This window comes from Ascaphus truei, chromosome 1 (assembly GCF_040206685.1).
Source record: "Ascaphus truei isolate aAscTru1 chromosome 1, aAscTru1.hap1, whole genome shotgun sequence".
Lineage (NCBI taxonomy): Eukaryota > Metazoa > Chordata > Amphibia > Anura > Ascaphidae > Ascaphus > Ascaphus truei.
The window spans coordinates 399949730-399968387 of NC_134483.1; the positions used below are offsets into that span (position 1 = coordinate 399949730).

Here is an 18658-nt window from a genome sequence, read left to right on the forward strand (position 1 = left end):
GTTGTAATACACTATATTATTCTTACCTTGGTGCGCACCTGTGTTTTCTTTTTTTTTTTAACAAATAGTTTATTGCTAAAAGGGGGATTATACTGTTGTCTGTTAATAAAGTAATAATAAATATACATTTTATTTAGGTTTGATCTTTATTTTAAACACAGTGATTTTGCCCTGTCCTGTTTGTTATGTCAATGCTATGAATATAGCGCATAAACACTTTTTTATGGCACCTCAGGGACTAACAAATGTTTTAGAAAGCATTATGTTCAATGGATATGGCACTATACATTCAATTTCTTTGAATCAGTATTATTTGCAGTAGTTTCATGTGATTCCTAAAATGAAATTGTTTTAAAATTATTTTGCACATACACGAACATGGAATGTGCTGAATTGTATATAAACAGTTTAATTGCTAATGGCTATTAGCATGTATAGTGTGTTGTTTTCCCTTGCACTATTTTTGATAAAGCGTGGGATACCACGTGAAACGCGTTAGAGTGTCCTTCTGGCTGTTTTTATTATGCCACTAATACATTTTTGCACCTAGTTCTTTGCAGTTTGCAGTTTTGTTGGTTCCAATTTTTCTTCAGCAGCAGCAGATGCACCGCCGTTTTTCCTGCTATTCCTTGCACTATTTGTATTGCTTTTTGTTTAACATTAGTGACTGTTTATAATAATTCTGCATTAAACATGCACTTGACAAACAAAGAAATTACAATGAGAAAAGATGTGAGTTTCACATATTCCACTAATTCATATATTAATATCACTTGTGAGCATATTCACATGCCTCAGGCAGTTCTGCAACCCTTCTTTTCACCATTATCTACTCGCATGCAATGCTTCCACTTCAGCTAGAGATTCTGGGAAATTACCATGCAGATAAGCACACGGTGTCACATTTTGCTTTGTATCCATTTTAACATGGGCAATCCTTATAAGCTTATACCTGCCGTATTACACAGCTGTTCAGCACAGTCGGGGTTACAGACTGGCATAGCTAGTAAACCTATTCATAGACAGCTGATTCGACCTTTTGGGTCACATCAGTGTGAGGCTACTGGCTTTGCAACGGTTTATATTGAAAGGGTAACTGATGAGAGACAAAAGAAAGGAACCTCATACAAGATACGATGTATCTACTATATATTTGTGAAAGTGTTCTATGTGTCCGTGTCTTTATGTGTCTCCCTGTGTCCCTCTCTGTGTCCCTAGCGGCAATCTCATTGGCTCCCTTGGCCCGCCCCCGCACACCTCTCATTGGCCAGACACACACATACACTCACACAGAGATACACACACACACACGGAGACACACACAGGCAGGACACTGAGACACACACACACACACGGAGACACACACAGGCAGGACACTGAGACACACAAAGATACACACACACTGAGGCACACACAGATACACACACACACTGAGATACACAGACAGGACACACATATACAGACAGGACACACACACACACACACACAGGCAGGACACTGAGACACACACAAAGATACACACACACACACACACACACTGAGATACACAGACAGGACACACACACACCACCCCTCCCCCTCTCTGTCCGTCCGTCCCCCCCATCACGTGCGCCGGCCTGCACCGGCTCCAGACGGAGGGGAAGCGCGGCCCTCCTACCCCAGCCACTCCCTGCCAGTAACTCTCCTATTTCAGGCGTAGAGCCTCGTGCCTCAGGCCCACACAGGCCCCACACACGCCCACACAGGGCGCTTCCTGCCGCCTGCACATGCCTCACTCAGCCGGATGGCACATCGGGGGAAAGCGGGCGCCGGGGGGGGAGCGCGAGTAACAAGGAATGGGGGAGCGTGAGTCACGGGGAACGGGGGGGGGCGAGCTGCGAGTCACGGGTAACGGGGGGGGGGGGCCGAGTCACGGGGAACGAGGGAGCGACCACCCGTCGAACCAGCAGGGGGACGGACGCCCGGAGGGGGGGGGGCATGCACATACATAATTTATGACAATACATATGCCCACTGCTCTCCACCCCCCTCCCCCACTCCCCTTTCCCCCCCCTCCCCCACTCCCCTTTCCCCCCCCTCCCCCACTCCCCTTTCCCCCCCCTCCCCCCCTCCCTTTCCCCCCCCACTCCCCTTCCCCCCCACTCCCCTTCCCCCCCACTCCCCTTCCCCCCCTCACCCACTCCCCTTTCCCCCCCCTCACCCACTCCCCTTTCCCCCCCCTCACCCATTCCCCTTTTTCCCCCCCTCACCCACTCCCCTTTCCCCCCCACTCCCCTTTCACCCCCCTCCACTCCCCTTTCCCACCCCCCACTCCCCTTTCCCCCCCCTCCACTCCCCTTTCCCCCCCTCCACTCCCCTTTCCCGACCCCTCAACTCCCCTTTGCCACCCCCTCCACTCCCCTTTCCCACCCCCCCACTCCCCTTTCCCCCCCGACTCCCTTCCCCCCCACTCCCTTTAACCCCCCACTCCCTTTCCCCCACCCCACTCCCTTTTCCCACCCCCCACTCCCTTTTCCCACCCCCACTCCCTTTTCCCACCCCCACTCCCCTTTCCCCCCCCCACTCCCCTTTCCCCCCACTCCCCTTTCCCCCCCAACTACCCTTTCCCCCCCCACTCCCCTTCCCCCCCCCACTCTCCTTTCCCTCCCCCACTCCCCTTTCCCCCCCCACTCCCCTTTCCCCCCACTCCCCTTCCCCCCCCACTCCCCTTTCCCTCCCCCACTCCCCTTTCCCCCCCCACTCCCCTTTCCCCCCACTCCCCTTTCCCCCCACTCCCCTTTCCCCCCACTCCCCTTTCCCCCCACTCCCCTTTCCCCCCCCACACTCCCCTTTCCCCCCCACTCCCCTTTCCCCCCCACTCCCCTTTCCCCCCCTCCCCCACTTCCCCCCCCCACGCCCCTTTCTCCCCCCCCGCTCCCCTTTCTCCCCCCTCCGCTCCCCTTTCCTCCCCCCCTCTGCTCCCCTTTCCTCCCCCCCTCTGCTCCCCTTTCCCCCCTGCTCCCCTTCCCCCCCGCTCCCCTTTCCCCCCCCTCACTCCCCTTTCCCCCCCACTCCCCTTTCCCCCCCACTTCCCTTTCCCCCCCACTCCCTTTCCTTCCCCACTCCCCTTTCCCCCCCACTCCTCTTTCCCCCCACTCCCCTTTCCCCCCCCACTCCCCTTTCTCCCCCCACTCCCCTTTCTCCCCCCACTCCCCTTTCCCCCCCCACTCCCCTTCCCCCCCACTCCCCTTCCCCCCCTCCCACTCCCCTTCCCCCCCCACTCCCCTTTCCCCCCTTCCCCCACTCCCCCCCCTCCCCCACTTCCCCCCCACTCCCCTTTCTCCCCCCTCCTCTCCCCTTTCCTCCCCCCCTCCGCTACCCTTTCCTCCCCCCCTCCGCTCCCCTTTCCCCCCCACTCCTCTTTCCCCCCCACTCCCCTTTCCCCCCCCACTCCCCTTTCTCCCCCCACTCCCCTTTCCCCCCCCACTCCCCTTTCCCCCCCACTCCCCTTCCCCCCACTCCCCTTCCCCCCCCACTCCCCTTTCCCCCCCCCTTTCCCCACTCCCCCCCTCCCCCACTTCCCCCCCACTCCCCTTTCTCCCCCCCTCCGCTCCCCTTTCTCCCCCCTCCGCTCCCCTTTCCTCCCCCCCTCCGCTCCCCTTTCCTCCCCCCCCCGCTCCCCTTTCCTCCCCCCCTCCGCACCCCTTTCCTCCCCCCCTCCGCTCCCTTTCCTCCCCCCCTCCGCTCCCCTTTCCCTCCCCCCCTCCGCTCCCCTTTCCCTCCCCCCTCCGCCCCTCCCACCCCCCACCCCACCCCCTTTCCCCCTCCCACCCCCTCCGACACCCCCTCCCACCCCCCTCCCACCCCCTTCCCCCTCCCCCCCTTCCCCCTCCCCCCTTTCCCCCCCCTTCCACCCCCTTCCCCCCCTCCCACCCCCTTACCCCCCTCCCACCCCCTTACCCCTCCCACCCCCTTACCCCCTTCCCCCCTCCCACCCCCTTCCCCCTCCCCCTCCCCCCCTTCTCCCTCCCCCCTCCCCCCCTTCCCCCTCCCCCCTTCTCCCTCCCCCCTCCCCCCTTCCCCCCCCTCCCCCTCCCTTCCCCCTCCCCCCTCCCAACCCCTTCCCCCCTCCTCCCCCCTCCTCCACCCCTTCTCCACCCCTTCCTCCACCCCTTCTCCACCCCTTCCCACCACCCTTCGCCTTCCTGCCCGCCTTCCCGCCTACCCACCCTTGCCTTCCCGCCTCTGCTTTCGCGCCCACCCGCCTCTGCCTTTCACCCACCCTTACTCTGCCCGCCTCTGCCTTTCACCCGCCGCCTCACAGCCGCTGCACGCACTCAACAGACACCCGCCACACTCAACACATACCTGCCGCCACACACACCTGCTGCCTCCCGCCCCTACGCACCGACATCACTGACCCACCGCCTCACACCCTAGCAGGACCCCCAGTCACAGACAGCACTCACAACCCACGTGCCACCCGCCGCCTCACACCCTAGCAGGACCCCCACTCACAGACAGCACTCACAACCCACGCGCCACCCGCCGCCTCACACCCTAGCAGGACACACGCCTCACATTTTTACATCTGTTATCACCAAAATATACATTGTACTGTGGTGTGTTTACAATAAACCATTTTTAAACAACATCGTATTACATTTTATTCCATCTTTCTTTTCAACATTATTATCCAACCTTTACAACAAATAGTCATCTATTGTTCCACGATTTATAAATAATACTACCTATTACGCATTTACATCCCGGGCAACGCCGGGTCTCTCAGCTAGTTGTTAATAACAAACAAGATCTTACTACTACATTTTTATTCATGTATCTTACTACTGTGTGTATCCGGTTTATACTGTGTAATGAACATTCTGTCACCACAATCTCCAATTCATAATCAGTGGACTCACGATATCACAAACTTCATGTAAATACTACCTGTGCTTAATTAGTATTAATCTAAGAGCCTTCTTGTATTTGAATGTTATATTTGCTCTTATGATTTCTTTTGTTTTTTTCTCAAATGTTCTTTCTCTTCTGTTCTTCTTCTCTCTTCTTCATTTTCTTACTTAATTCTTGAAGTACACAATGATACCCCAAACTACTGTATATAGGGAACATAGTGTACTTGTATTGGATCAGGAATCAAAGATGATGATTCCACCAAGTCGCAACAATGACGGATTCTTAATGGGTAACCATCAAATAACGCCACCAACTCCCTGCTAAACCAGAATACTTTACCATTGTCATAATGTCATCTTTGCACCACAGCATGTTATGTTGTTTTTCTATATACTTTGTCATTTTTACTGTGCGAACACCTAAAATCCTTAATAAAATGTTACACAAAAAAAGAATGCACTTGATGTCAGGAATCGGCGTTCTCCACGCTCCCCACACAGAGCACCCCCTTCCCGCAGGGAGCCCCTGGACACACAAAACAAACCTGCCTTACCGGCCTCCACGGCTCCTCGCCCCTGCCGCCGTCGCGGGATCACTCCCCTCGGCGATTCCTCTGCTCAGCGCCGGGCGCGCCCACGCCCTCCTGCACGCACACCTGCACCATCCACTGGCTCGGCTCACGCGCGTACACGAGTTACGGAGCACGCTCAGTCTGCACACTCTTCTTCCCGTCCCACGGACCTCAGGCTCCGCCCCCGCACATTGCATGGGCATACTCAGGTTACCAACAAGACTCACCTGGCCTGGTCTCCCTGTAGCTCTTCCTGTCCTGCCTCCGTTCCTAATTGGACCTTCCTGCTTTATCTAGCTCCTCTCTGCTCTCAGTCTTTGCTCGACATAGTCTCTGTATGGAAGTACTTCTGGATTCTCTCAGTCTTTTCACATGTTCTGACGCAGCTCGTACGACTACCCCCTCTGGCTCTCGATCTCGGCACTCCTTGGACAACGCTCACTCTGGTAACCCCTTGAACACGGCTTGGACAACGACCTATCTCCACTCTCCACTCCCTGACTTCGGCGAGGCATCCTTCACTCTATGTCTACAACCGGTACCGGCAAGTATTGTCTACCTTACTACACCTGGCCTGGCAACGCTTCATAACACACTCCGGACACGCTCCCTTAGCTGCGGGTGCGTGTATTACCACTTCCCCCTTCAGCTCAGGGGACGGGTCTGGTCTGCGGGCAGTACCGGCGTAACATTATGTCGAGCCCACAAGATGCAGACCAGACCGAACTTCAACAGTTTCTCTCCAATCTGCTTCAGCAAAACCAGGCCATGGCGGATCAAATTGTGGCACTTACACGCCAGGTCGCAGAACTCTCAGACAGGGTACCGACCGCGACCCCGCCAGACGTAAGCCCCACTCCGCAAGCGCAGTTAGCAGCTCAGATGTAAGGATTCCTCCCCCCACGCCTTATGCAGGTGAACCGCAAGATTGTAGGGTTTTCCTAAACCAGTGTGAGGTGCAGTTTAAAATGGCCCCCCATCTCTGCAATAATGATCGCAAGAAGGTAGCCTACATTTATAACCTCCTCACTGGCAGCGCCCTGGCTTGGGCTTCCCCGGTTTGGGAGCGACTTTCTGACCTTACCCAAGATTACCCAGCATTTAAAGCCGAGTTTCAACGAGTATTCGATTCTCCCGCTCGTCGGGAGATGGCATCTGTTTCTCTCTTCCAGATCTCTCAGGGATGGCGAATGGTGACACAGTATGCTGTGGAATTCCGGACTCTAGCAGCCGAGACTAACTGGGGACAAGAGGCTATCGTCTCCATATTCTGGCAAGGCCTGGCAGATCCCATCAAGGACGAACTCTCTCGCCAATCCAGGCCGGATCAATTGGAGGTCCTCATTGATTTGGCTGTCCGAGTGGATCAACGTATCCAGGTACACCACTCTGAGCGTCAGCGCACTCGCTTCCATAATGTTCCGTTCTCCAGTACTCCCAGCAACATTCCTGCTCCCCCAAGTGCTACCATACCTCTTCGTCTTGCACTGGAGTTGCCAGAGCCAATGCAATTGGGGGTACAACGCATCCGCACACCGATACGGCAGTTCCGCCACGCCGGGGGATTGTGTTTCTACTGCGGATCCATGGAACATCTGGTTCAGGAGTGTCCACTGTGTCCGGGAAACGGGAACACCCAGTGAGTACAGAGGGGCTCTCTCTGGGTGTAATGTCTCCACATCACCTTTCTAAAGGTGAACTCCCTAAGAAACTTACATTTCCAGTCTCCCTTTCAGGCGATAAGTTCAAGACTTTGACGCTTTCATTGACTCAGGAGCTGGAGGAAAGAGGAGCTGGAGGAAACTTCGTGGATATTGAATTCGCCAGGTTAAACCGCATACCACTCGTGAGAAAGAAGGTTCCCATCGCACTCGTCGGTATCGATGGACGTCCTCTTACCCCGGCCCACATCTCCTTAGAGACGGCTCCCTTGCTTCTGTCCTCACATCTGCACAAGGAGATCTTAGTTCTCGATGCCATTCACGCTCTTGGGATACCCATCACCCTTGCTCTTCCTTGGCTACAGCTTAACAATCCTCTCATTGACTGGACTTCCTCTGCTCCCATTTCCTGGAGGCCGAGGTCAGACGAGACTCATCAACTGCTGGCCAATACCTCTGTTCCCGAAGTTATTCTACCTTCCGTTTACCATAAATTCCGGGACGTTTTCAATAAGATACAGTCAGACCTCTTGCTCCCACACAGGACTTACAATTGTCCGATCGATCTAGTTCCAGCAGGGGTGGGTTTTTCTTCGTCAAAAAAAAGGACAGGTCGTTGAGGCCTTGCATCGACTACAGGGGTTTAAACCACATAACTATTAAAAATCGTTACCCCCTTCCCCTTATTACCGAACTGTTCGATAAATTACAGAGGGCCAAGATTTTTTCCAAGTTGGATCTACATGGTGCCTATAACCTGGTGCGCATAAGGAAGGGGGATGAATGGAAGACGGCCTTCAACACGCGTAGTGGACACTACGAATATCTGGTAATGCCTTTCGGTTTATGTAATGCTCCCGCTGTCTTCCAGGATTTCATCAACGACGTCTTTCGTAAGATACTCAATATTTTCGTTATTGTATACTTGGATGATATCCTGATTTTTTCCAAAGATCTCCAGGACCATATACGCCACACCTCCTACGTCCTTTCCCGTCTCCGTGAACACCATTTGTATGCCAAACTGGAGAAGTGCACCTTTCATCAGACCTCTACTCCGTTCCTGGGGTACAGCATTTCCGATGAGGGCTTTATGATGGACTCCGGTAAACTTCAAGCAGTCACTGAATGGAAAAGACCCAACTCTCTGAAGGCCATACAACGTTTTTTAGGGTTCGCTAATTATTATCGTAAGTTTATACGGAGTTTTTCCACCATTGTGGCACCCCTCACTGCGCTCACCAATAAAGGAGCTGATCCTTCTGCTTGGTAGTCCGAGGCCATCTCCGCCTTCGAGACACTCAAGGAAGCCTTTATATCCGCACCAATTCTCGTCATCCCAACATTGAACTTCCCTTCGTCCTGGAGGTCGACGCTTCTGATTGCGGCGCTGGTGCCGTTCTTTCTCAGAGACACACGCCCCAAGATAAGTTACATCCCTGTGCATATTTTTCCAAGAAATTCTCGTCTGCCGAGAGGAACTATGACGTGGGTAACATGGAACTTCTGGCCGTGAAGATGGCTCTTCAAGAGTGGAGACACCTGCTGGAGGGTCGAAAGAGCCGTTTACTATTCTCACAGACCACAAGAACCTTCTTTACATAGAGAACGCTCGACGCCTTGGTCCACGACAGGCTCGTTGGGCTCTTTTTTTTTCTCGATTCGATTTTCACCTTTCCTATATCCCCGGGACCAAGAACGTAAAGGCAGACGCACTCTCCCGTATACATTCTTCTGAAGAGAGGCCAGAGGAATCTTTGGAGACTATCCTTCCGCATGAGAGGATTCTCGCCACGTCTTCTTTCAAGAATCTTGACAAGATTTTGCACTCCCAGAGACGCATTCCCAAGGACTTGGTCGTTCCCGACAACCAACTCTTTGTACCTTCCAAATTTGTTCCAGAGGTCCTGTCTTGGGGTCACTCCTCTAAATCTACAGGTCATCCAGGTTTTAAGAAGACTACTGATCTCATTCGTCGGAATTTCTGGTGGCCAAGGATGTCTCAAGATATTTTGGAGTTTACCCGCGCCTGCCCCACGTGCGCTCAAAGCAAGACTCTCCGTCAAAAGCCTCAGGGTTTTCTGTTACACCTTCCAGTTCCCAACCGCCCCTGGTCCCACATTTCGATGGACTTCATCGTGGAGTTGCCCAGGTCCAGAGGAATGAACACCATTTTGGTGGTCGTGGACAGGTTCTCGAAGATGTCCCATTTCATTCAACTTAAAGGATTACCCACCTCCCCCGCCCTTGCTGATATCTTTACGGAGCAGATTTTCCGGATTCATGGGATCCCTTCGTCCATTGTTTCTGACAGAGGTTCTCAGTTCGTATCCAAATTTTGGAGAGCTTTCACGAAGAGATTGGGCATCTCTTCTTCTTTCTTTTCTGCCTATCATCCTCAGTCCAATGGACAAACGGAGAGAATCAATCAATCCCTGGAGAAGAACCTGAGATGTTTCATATCCGATTTCCAGGATGATTGGCTCAACTCCTCTCTTGGGCAGAGTATGCCGTCAATTCTGCCAAAAACGAGTCCACCCGGGAGTCACCCTTCTTTATAAATTATGGTTTACATCCTTCCTGTCTTCCCATCCCCAATATCCCTTCTGGAGTACCAGCCGTAGATGAACGCATTTCTTCCCTCCAAACCGCATGGTCCAGGATTCAGGCTACCCTTCTCAACTCCTCTCGCAGATCGAAACTACAGGCCGATCGTCGTCGTCGTTCTGCACCCAGTTACAAACCAGGGGATTTGGTATGGCTCTCCTCTAAGAATATCCACCTCAAGGTACCATCTCCTAAACTGGCACCTAAGTTCCTGGGTCCCTTCCCTATTTGTGAACAAATCAATCCTGTGGCATTCCGGCTCCAACTACCACCCAGTATGAAGATTCTCAATGTCTTTCATGTGTCCCTCTTAAAACCATTTATCTCCAGTCACTTCTTTCCGGATCAGACTCGTAAACCGGATCCTATTACTGTACAAAATAACGAGGAATATGAGGTTCACTCTCTTTTGGATTCTCGCCTATCCGGGGTCAGCTCCAGTTCTTGGTGCAGTGGAAGGGCTTTGGCCCTGAAGAGAGATCCTGGGTACCTTCAAAGGACATTCATGCCCCGGCCCTTCTTAAGTCCTTCAGGAAAAAGTTTCCAGAGAAACCGTTCTTGGACCATCCTGAGGCCGTTCCTGAAGAGGGGGGTACTGTCAGGAATCGGCGTTCTCCACGCTCCCCACACAGAGCACCCCCTTCCCGCAGGGAGCCCCTGGACACACAAAACAAACCTGCCTTGCCGACCTCCACGGCTCCTCGCCCCTGCCGCCGTCGCGGGATCACTCCCCTCGGCGATTGCTCTGCTCAGCGCCAGGCGCGCCCACGCCCTCCTGCATGCACACCTGCACCATCCACTGGCTCGGTTCACGTGCGTACACGAGTTACGGAGCACGCTCAGTCTGCACACTCTTTTTCCCGTCGCCCGGACCTCAGGCTCCGCCCCCGCACATTGCATGGGCATACTCAGGTTACCAACAAGACTCACCTGGCCTGTTATGCCTGCACCAATCTGCAGTGTCTCCCTGTAGCTCTTCCTGTCCCGCCTCCGTTCCTAATTGGACCTTCCTGCTTTATCTAGCTCCTCTCTGCTCTCAGTCTTTGCTCGACATAGTCTCTGTATGGAAGTACTTCTGGATTCTCTCAGTGTTTTCACAGGTTCTGACGCAGCTCGTACGACTACCCCCTCTGGCTCTCGATTTCGGCACTCCTTGGACAACGCTCACTCTGGTAACCCCTTGAACACGGCTTGGACAACGACCTATCTCCACTCTCCACTCCCTGACTTCGGCGAGGCATCCTTCACTCTAACTCTACAACCGGTACCGGCAAGTATTGTCTACCTTACTACACCTGGCCTGGCAATGCTTAATACCACACTCCGGACACGCTCCCTTAGCTGCGGGTGCGTGTATTACCACTTCTCCCTTCAGCTCAGGGGACGGGTCTGGTCTGCGGGCAGCACCGGCGTAACAGTTGAGTTGCAACAAGGTGAATCCAAGTAACATATTTTAACATTTGTTCATTAGTTTTTATGGATTTGTTGTAGGTTGTGATATTACATTGGGTCCTTTATAGAAGTATGACAATTTACAGTAACACATGAGGAAGATTTCAAATGCTCTGTACGCTGTCATTTTATCTATGAAGAACCCTAACATTGGTTCACTAACAGGTATCTATGACGGTGAGGGGGTAACCAGGCTCAACAATAAAGGTTAAGCCCGTCTGGTTACCTCTGATCCATGTGTTGGGAGTTTGGAGTGTCAGCTCTTGAGCCCAGTGCTTATTAATGCATTCTGTAAAAATGTGCGACAATAAAGAATTTTTGTGTTTTTACCATTACAGGAGTGCCAGCGAGATTGCTAGGCTATGAGTTTCAAGGGGGTTTTACGGAGAAAGTCTTGTCAGAATGTGTCTGGGTAGCGGGGTTCCAGAGTTGCCGTATACCCCAAAAATGTACCTGGGAATCAGGACGTATTCTCGGATACATTGAGACACATTGCTCTGGCAAAATCTCCCCTTGAAAACGCTTGCACGACTCACCGCTAGGATTCCCTGCTTCAGCACAGACCAGAAAGGTAAATGGGGCATGGGGATGTGTGGTATCCCTAGAATGGTAATGGGGTCCCTAATATAAGAGGGGATTCCTAGTTAATACCCAGGTCACCCAGAATCTGTTATAGGGGTTCTGGTGGTACTCCAACCATACATAAGGTTGCAAGGAGTTTTAAAGTCTAATCCGGTATAGTGTGTGGGGAATATGACATGTAGGAATAAAAATGCAAGGTTCTTTTTCTATTCCCCATAACCATAAGACTTAGAAAAGTATAAAGTATATATTTTATTAAACAGTATGTTTAAAGTGTGTATATGCTTTTGCACCTTATAATGAGGTGGGACTTCCAGGTCAAGGGTTCCGAGAAACCATTTGGCCACCAAGCTTGGTGCCATCAAGTCTGCTCATGTCCCGGACACGAAAGCCTCAGAGGTTGCCAAGCGTGAAAACCATTTGGGTACCAGAGTTAGGCTCAAGTACTCACGACCTGTGATGAATGGAGTAATCGAACCACCATGTGCCCCAACCCAGACTTTGAGGAGCCTAACTCAGCGGGTGGCTTCTGCCTGACAAGTGGCAGAGGTTCCAAGTTGGCGCATGCCCTTGTCAGATTCTGAATCCACGCTTGCCCGGCTTCACTAGACTGGCAGCGCTCTGATTAATTGGCTGGTAGGAATTCTCCCACACTCAGGTTGGTTGTAGTATTTCATGAATGAACTCTGAAATACTATAAGAAAACCTCAGCCAATCCGCAGCTCAGATTCTAAGCGCCAGAAGAGCAGCAGCAAATTTGAAACGACCAAAAGATGCTCTTGGAGAAATAGCAGTGAGTTGGCTTTAGAAATGTCAAGGTGAGAATTTTTCTATGTCCCACTTTTCGGGGCCAAGTTTTGAGAATTGAACGTAGCGGTCGCGGCTAGGATTGCAAGCCGAAAACCGTTCCAGGACGTTTAGAACTTACTCTCGGTCAAGGGATTTCAGCATCTCTGGAAGAAAGAGAGCTGTAGCGTCAGGATCTTCAAGCCGATTTGAGTTCAAGGATAATTTGGGACCAAGTCCCGTTCAACTAAAAACTTTGTTTCTTTGCCTATTTCAACCAGGAAACGTTTGTTCTTTGCCCCAGACCCCCAGTAAGTGTGTCTTTCTCATGTATTTTGTGTTTCATTGACGCTACCTATTTTAAGTGAATAAATAACTATTTATTTTACCAACTTGTTTTCTCAGTGTTATGATCCTTGTATAAAAGGTGTAAATACCTGGTCTCCCATGACAGTATCACACCCTTCTCAAGGACCAATTTTGCTATAAGAACTTTGAACTTAATTAATTTTTCAAATTTAGGTTAGAAAACTTAAATTATGAGCAGACAAAGGCAAATATCATTTAACCCTTTGAGTGCCAGAGCCCCGCCTGCACATTGCCTCTCCTTGGAACAATGATGTGATTGCTACGTCACTGATGACGGAAACCAAAGAGGAACCCTTCCCCTCTTCCATTCCTCTGCCTACTAGATTGAGTTCAGTGCTCCACAGGGGAGCTGGATACGATCTCCCCTAGAGAACAGGCTGAAAAAGCCATGACACAGCCACTACATCATGGGGCCCCTGGGGTACCAGACCCCCCTGGCATAGTGGTTATGTCCTGGGGCACTCAAAGAGTTAATGTATAGTACCATTTACAGTTGCAGTGATCAGAGTTGAGCTATAAACCAATTCTTAGTAATATACAATGCGTTAATCTTGAAAAATAAGTTAACAATACCACTATCTCTTTAAAATAGACATCTAATGACAATACTTTCAGACTATCTAAATAAAACTGTACCTGCATTATACACATAACACTTGAAACACTCAACACTATTGAAGGTATGATGATACAGTAGCATAAGTAAGACAACATTGCTGGTGCAGTGAGAGCAGGAGTATTTGTTCACTATCATAGGGCATTTCAGCAGCAGTGTACTTCCAGTTCTACTACCTACACCTTTCCCACTGTGATTTCTGTCTCAGTGTAGTCAATAAATGCAGTTACTGTATTTTTTTCTAATTTTGACATGAGCTATTGGGAAAGTTCCAGTATAATTGCTGCTGGCTCAGCAGAGAGACGATACAGTGCAATTGAAATGGAAAAACAAGCCTGAGACAATCAACAATTTATAACACAAAACTAGGCAACAACAAATGAATTGAACAGAAAAATAGGACGTTTGTGGCACAAAAACTGGATGGTTTAGAGAGTGATGAAAATCAATAATAGATGTCCTGTGGTCGCACAGATTAATATTGCACTTAGCTTTGCTTGCAAGATTATCTCTTCAGCAAGAACAACAAATGAATAGTTTCTAAGAAAATTATAATTTATATACTTGATAATTAATTGTGTAGCTCAGTGGTGTGCAAACTGGGGGGTGCAAGATGTTCGGGGGGTGGCGCAGCTGTTATATAGTCCCGCGCTCTCCCCCCCAAGGCATTTAATTAAAATCCCGGGGGACCACACAATGCCTCTATAACACACTTATCTTACCTTCCGATGATGCGTTATCGTGGTAACCTGGCGTCAAATGTCGTCGCAGGGTCACGTGACGTCATGTGTGACATCATATGACCCTGCGTCTTTTTATGCCGGGGCCGAGCAGGGGGTGGGGGGTGAATCACAGAGGAGAGCAGGCAGGGGTGCGCACGGGGAAACATTTGCTCACCCCTAGTGTAGTTGGTGAACTCTAATTTGTTGAAAATTACAAGTTTTAATAAAATCTATCAATGCATACAGTATGTGATTGACTTTATATATCTTTCTACTGAATGCCCTTTATCTTTGTCTTATTAGGTATGATTTTGTAGAGATTGAAGACCCCAGTGATGGCACTATCCTTGGACGTTGGTGTGGTTCAAATACAGCGCCAAGCAAACAAGTATCAAAAGGAAATCAGATCAGGGTCCGATTTGTATCTGATGAATATTTTCCTTCTGAACCAGGTTTCTGCATTCATTACACTCTTCTTACCCTGGTAAGTAAATTACATTTAGGCTCAGTACAGTAATTTTTAGTCAACGCTGTGCTTTCTGTAATCTGATAGTTTTAGGTCACATGAAGTGAACAGACCAAAAAAGGTTAATGAAAGATAAACAGCTTTCCTAGGAATGGAATGTATTTCTTACATGAAAACTAAACATATATCCAGGTGCTTCACTTTGCTGATTTGGGATGTGTCAGTGATTTCAGTTTGTGGTCAGTCATGTGAAAATTCTTGCATAAATATATTTTCCCAGTTAGCAGGGAAGGGCAATGTCTATAAAAATACTTGATAACTTTTTGGACAATTTTATTGTTAGGAAAAAACTGCAATTGCCAGAAAGTAACTATGCATCATGACTATATATGTACACAACAATTTGAAACTGATTAAAAAGAAAACTCCTTACATTATTTTTTTGTTTAAATATTACCAAAGTTGCTTTCATTTAGGATTTTTGGTTCTTTGAAATTTCATAGGCACATCTGGTGTGAACAGTTAAATCACATTTTAATCTGTACAGTATATTACTTTTATGCACAATCATCTCTAATAAATTGTGTAAAAATAAAAGCTGTTTTTATGCAATTTGGACATGAGATAGCTGCTTAATCAATATGGCAAGATGCATTTTCCCATGGAAATGCTACTACTGCACATCAGTGAAAAAGCCCTAATTCAATAAGATGTTAAAATTTGTCCCATTTGCTAATATACCCTCAAACAGATTCACTTTGTTCTCCACGTGGCAAGATAAATGGTTCTCTCTTTGTCTTTCTCTCTCCCACTATTCTGTTTTTTTTTTTTAAAACAATTTTGCATTGACAATATTTGAATTCAATTACTAAGTCCCTAAGGCTGGAGAACAGTCTGTGTTTTTGTACTTCTACAGTAGTACTACTCTGGCGTAACAGATAAGCCTGAAACCATAAAGCAGCAGAATGGGAAGCTGCCGCCCTCAAATTCTGCTTTTACTCCATGAACTAACTCCTGATGTTTAGGCTAAAAAACAAGGGGATAGTGACTAAATGAAGCCAACAGCTTTAAAAAGGTCTTTACCATTGATGTCATGTTATGACAGGGACTCGGGTTACAGTGATAATACTGAAATCTCAATACTACAAATGTGATCTTTAACTGCAGTATTACAACTAGAAGTACCAATAAAAAAGTGTGATTGAGGCGGAGTTAAGTGCACAAAAATGTTCCAAATATATTTGCATATTCGCACATGTTAAAACTCCTGTGTAGTGTTCCTTTTTGTTAGCAAAATTATATATTTTGAGAGAATTATTACATTTACATTTTTTTACCTCTCTTTATCTGACAATAGCCCAGGGGACTTTTTGCAAATATTGGTGATATACATGTATGTATTTCGTGAAAATGGGGATATTCACACAAAAATATTCCCTTTCTGCAAAGTTTTGTGGATGTTTTGATTTTGCTAAATTCTCAATACTGGTGTAAGTCCAATAGTCGTCTGTTTTACCAACCTGTGTGAAAAGTTTACATGTCTCTAGCTGTCAATATTCAGATCATCAGTATTTCAGTATTCGTGACTACTACAGAACCCCCCTCCCCCCCCCCCCCCCCATATTTCGGGAACTGCTTCCTTAAGGTGGCCTTTGCACCTGATCTAAAACTTCTAGTACACATTGTTAAAAACAAAAGGACTGATGAACATTTGTGTACAACTTTGGATGTGATAGGTTACGATTATCTCAGATTTAAGCTTTAAACTATTGTAATTTGCACCTTGTGGTAAGACCTGCATCATAATTTTGGAATTACAATGAATAAAGGCAACACCCAAACATTTTAACAAAGGAATAGTATACAGTATTGACAAAATACATGAAAATGCTGCAGTTTCCAGACATCAAGTTCTAGTGCAAGTGGCTTGTTATATATAGTGTGATTATCATCACATATGATGTGAACATTTCTATTTTATATTTACTAACTTATTTTCTTAAAATTGTTCCCTACACTTTCAGTTAAAGAGAAGGCCTTCAATGGACCACAACGAGTGCATTTCTTATAAGTAATATATATTCTAAATTGGTGGAAAATGGGATGAAACCTACAAAAGTGATCAAATAAGAATTCAATTACATATTCACATGCGAACTAACATTCAATTCTTCTGTCTGGTTGTATGGGATACTATAAGATCTAAAAGCAGCAATCGATTTCTGATTGTTAAAACCATTTTATGTAGCTTGACATACTGTATATTATTTTGATTATAATTAGATTTCTAAACATGCTCATACAGTACGGTATAAAGTTATATGTCACATTGTTAAAATTGTGATATATCTGGAAACGAGATTTTCCTTTAAGACATGGTTTTGCATATTGTCTAAAACAGCGGTGCGCAAAGTGGGGGGGCGGGAGATTTTGCTGGGGGGGGGGGGGTGCGGGCAGTTGCAGAGGCCCCGCGCTCTTCCCCCAGGCATTTAAATTAAATGCCGGGGGATCGTGTGAGGCCCCTGTAACTGTTTACTTACCGGGATTCAGCCGGCGGTGTTGCATCGCTATGGCAATGCGGCATCAAATGACGCCACAGCGCCATGTGAAGTGACGTCACACGCGTCAAAAGCCGCCATGGGTCACGTGACATCACATGACCCCACAGCGTCATCTGATGCGGATGAAATTAGGCGGGGGGGGCGCGAGAGCCGAGGGGAGAGAGACAGGGGGCGCAGCACTAAATGTTTGCGCTCCCCTGGTCTAAAAGAACCCTGCTATATATTGTCTACAGAGGTCCCAAACTCCATTCCTCAAGGACCGCTAACAGTGCAGGATTTAAGGATAGCCTCTCATTATCACAGGTGGCCCAATCATTTTGACTGAACCACCTGTGCTCTAGCAGGGGTATCCATAAAACCTGCACAGTTCGTGGTCCTTGAGGACTGGAGTTGGGGACCTCTGGTCTAGAAGATTCTTCACCACATCATGTGATGTCTAGTAATATAAACACAAAAACATATCAATGTCTATTTTTTAACTAAGAATTTGAATCCGTCATTTTACCCTCAAAGTATTTTGCAATGCATGTTGATTTGCATAATATTGGTATATTGTATTGTAACGACTCATGTTTGACATTAATGACCTTCGCTCACAATAGGAAAAAGGCAGCTAGAAACAGTAGAGACTCAGTACAAAATAAACAATGGTAATATCATATTAACTTTCAGTATAACTAGTAAATAATTGCAATGTGAAAAAGAATAAATGGTGTTGCATGAAATATTAGAAATTATCTGGGGAAATTTATTTCTAATTGGCGACTACACACAATCCAATTTCTTTTTAAAGAAAAACGTGTTTTTTTTCTTATACCTGTACAAACACCTTCTTTTTTAGTTTTTATAACTTGAATATTGTTTGTCTTTCTAAGGAAAAGGTCTCAGGAGCTTTTCTTCACTGATTAGAATGTCTAAAATGTATTGTAACCTGGCACAGTGCCAATACTTTCTTTAAGTCACTCTAATAACTATTCGCCTGTATAGTACATAGTATAAAAATATATATTTTGTAAAGTCAGTGTAGTTATAGTGAATATTGCATATGTTTCAGTCCACTGTCTACAATCTCACACAATTTTAGGAACAAATCTGTACATTTTCTGAGCCTGTAAAACATTAATTAAGATGTTTTAGGAAAAACAGCCTCCTCCCTTCTTAAAATAAAACAGCCTTGATCTGTGAAAAAATAATTTATGAGTAACCTACTAACTTTGGCCAAGGTCACACCATGTAAGTTATTTTTTCATATTCAGTACAAGCATTTCAGTTTGTAGGTTTCTCCAATTGTTTGCTATATTGAATTGCCTTTGCCGTAATATCTTTAATTTATTTGCCATTTAATAGAATATACATTTTACTAAGA

At 47.8% G+C, this 18658-nt stretch overlaps 1 protein-coding gene across 1 annotated transcript in view; it reads left to right on the forward strand.

Moving 5' to 3' along the window:
- PDGFC (platelet derived growth factor C) overlaps positions 1-18658 on the forward strand; it is a 375277-nt gene that overhangs the window by 234793 nt on the left and 121826 nt on the right. The window contains exon 3 of the mRNA XM_075612664.1: positions 14569-14749. Coding sequence (XP_075468779.1) covers positions 14569-14749 — 181 coding nt within the window. The remainder of the gene's footprint in view (positions 1-14568; positions 14750-18658) is intronic.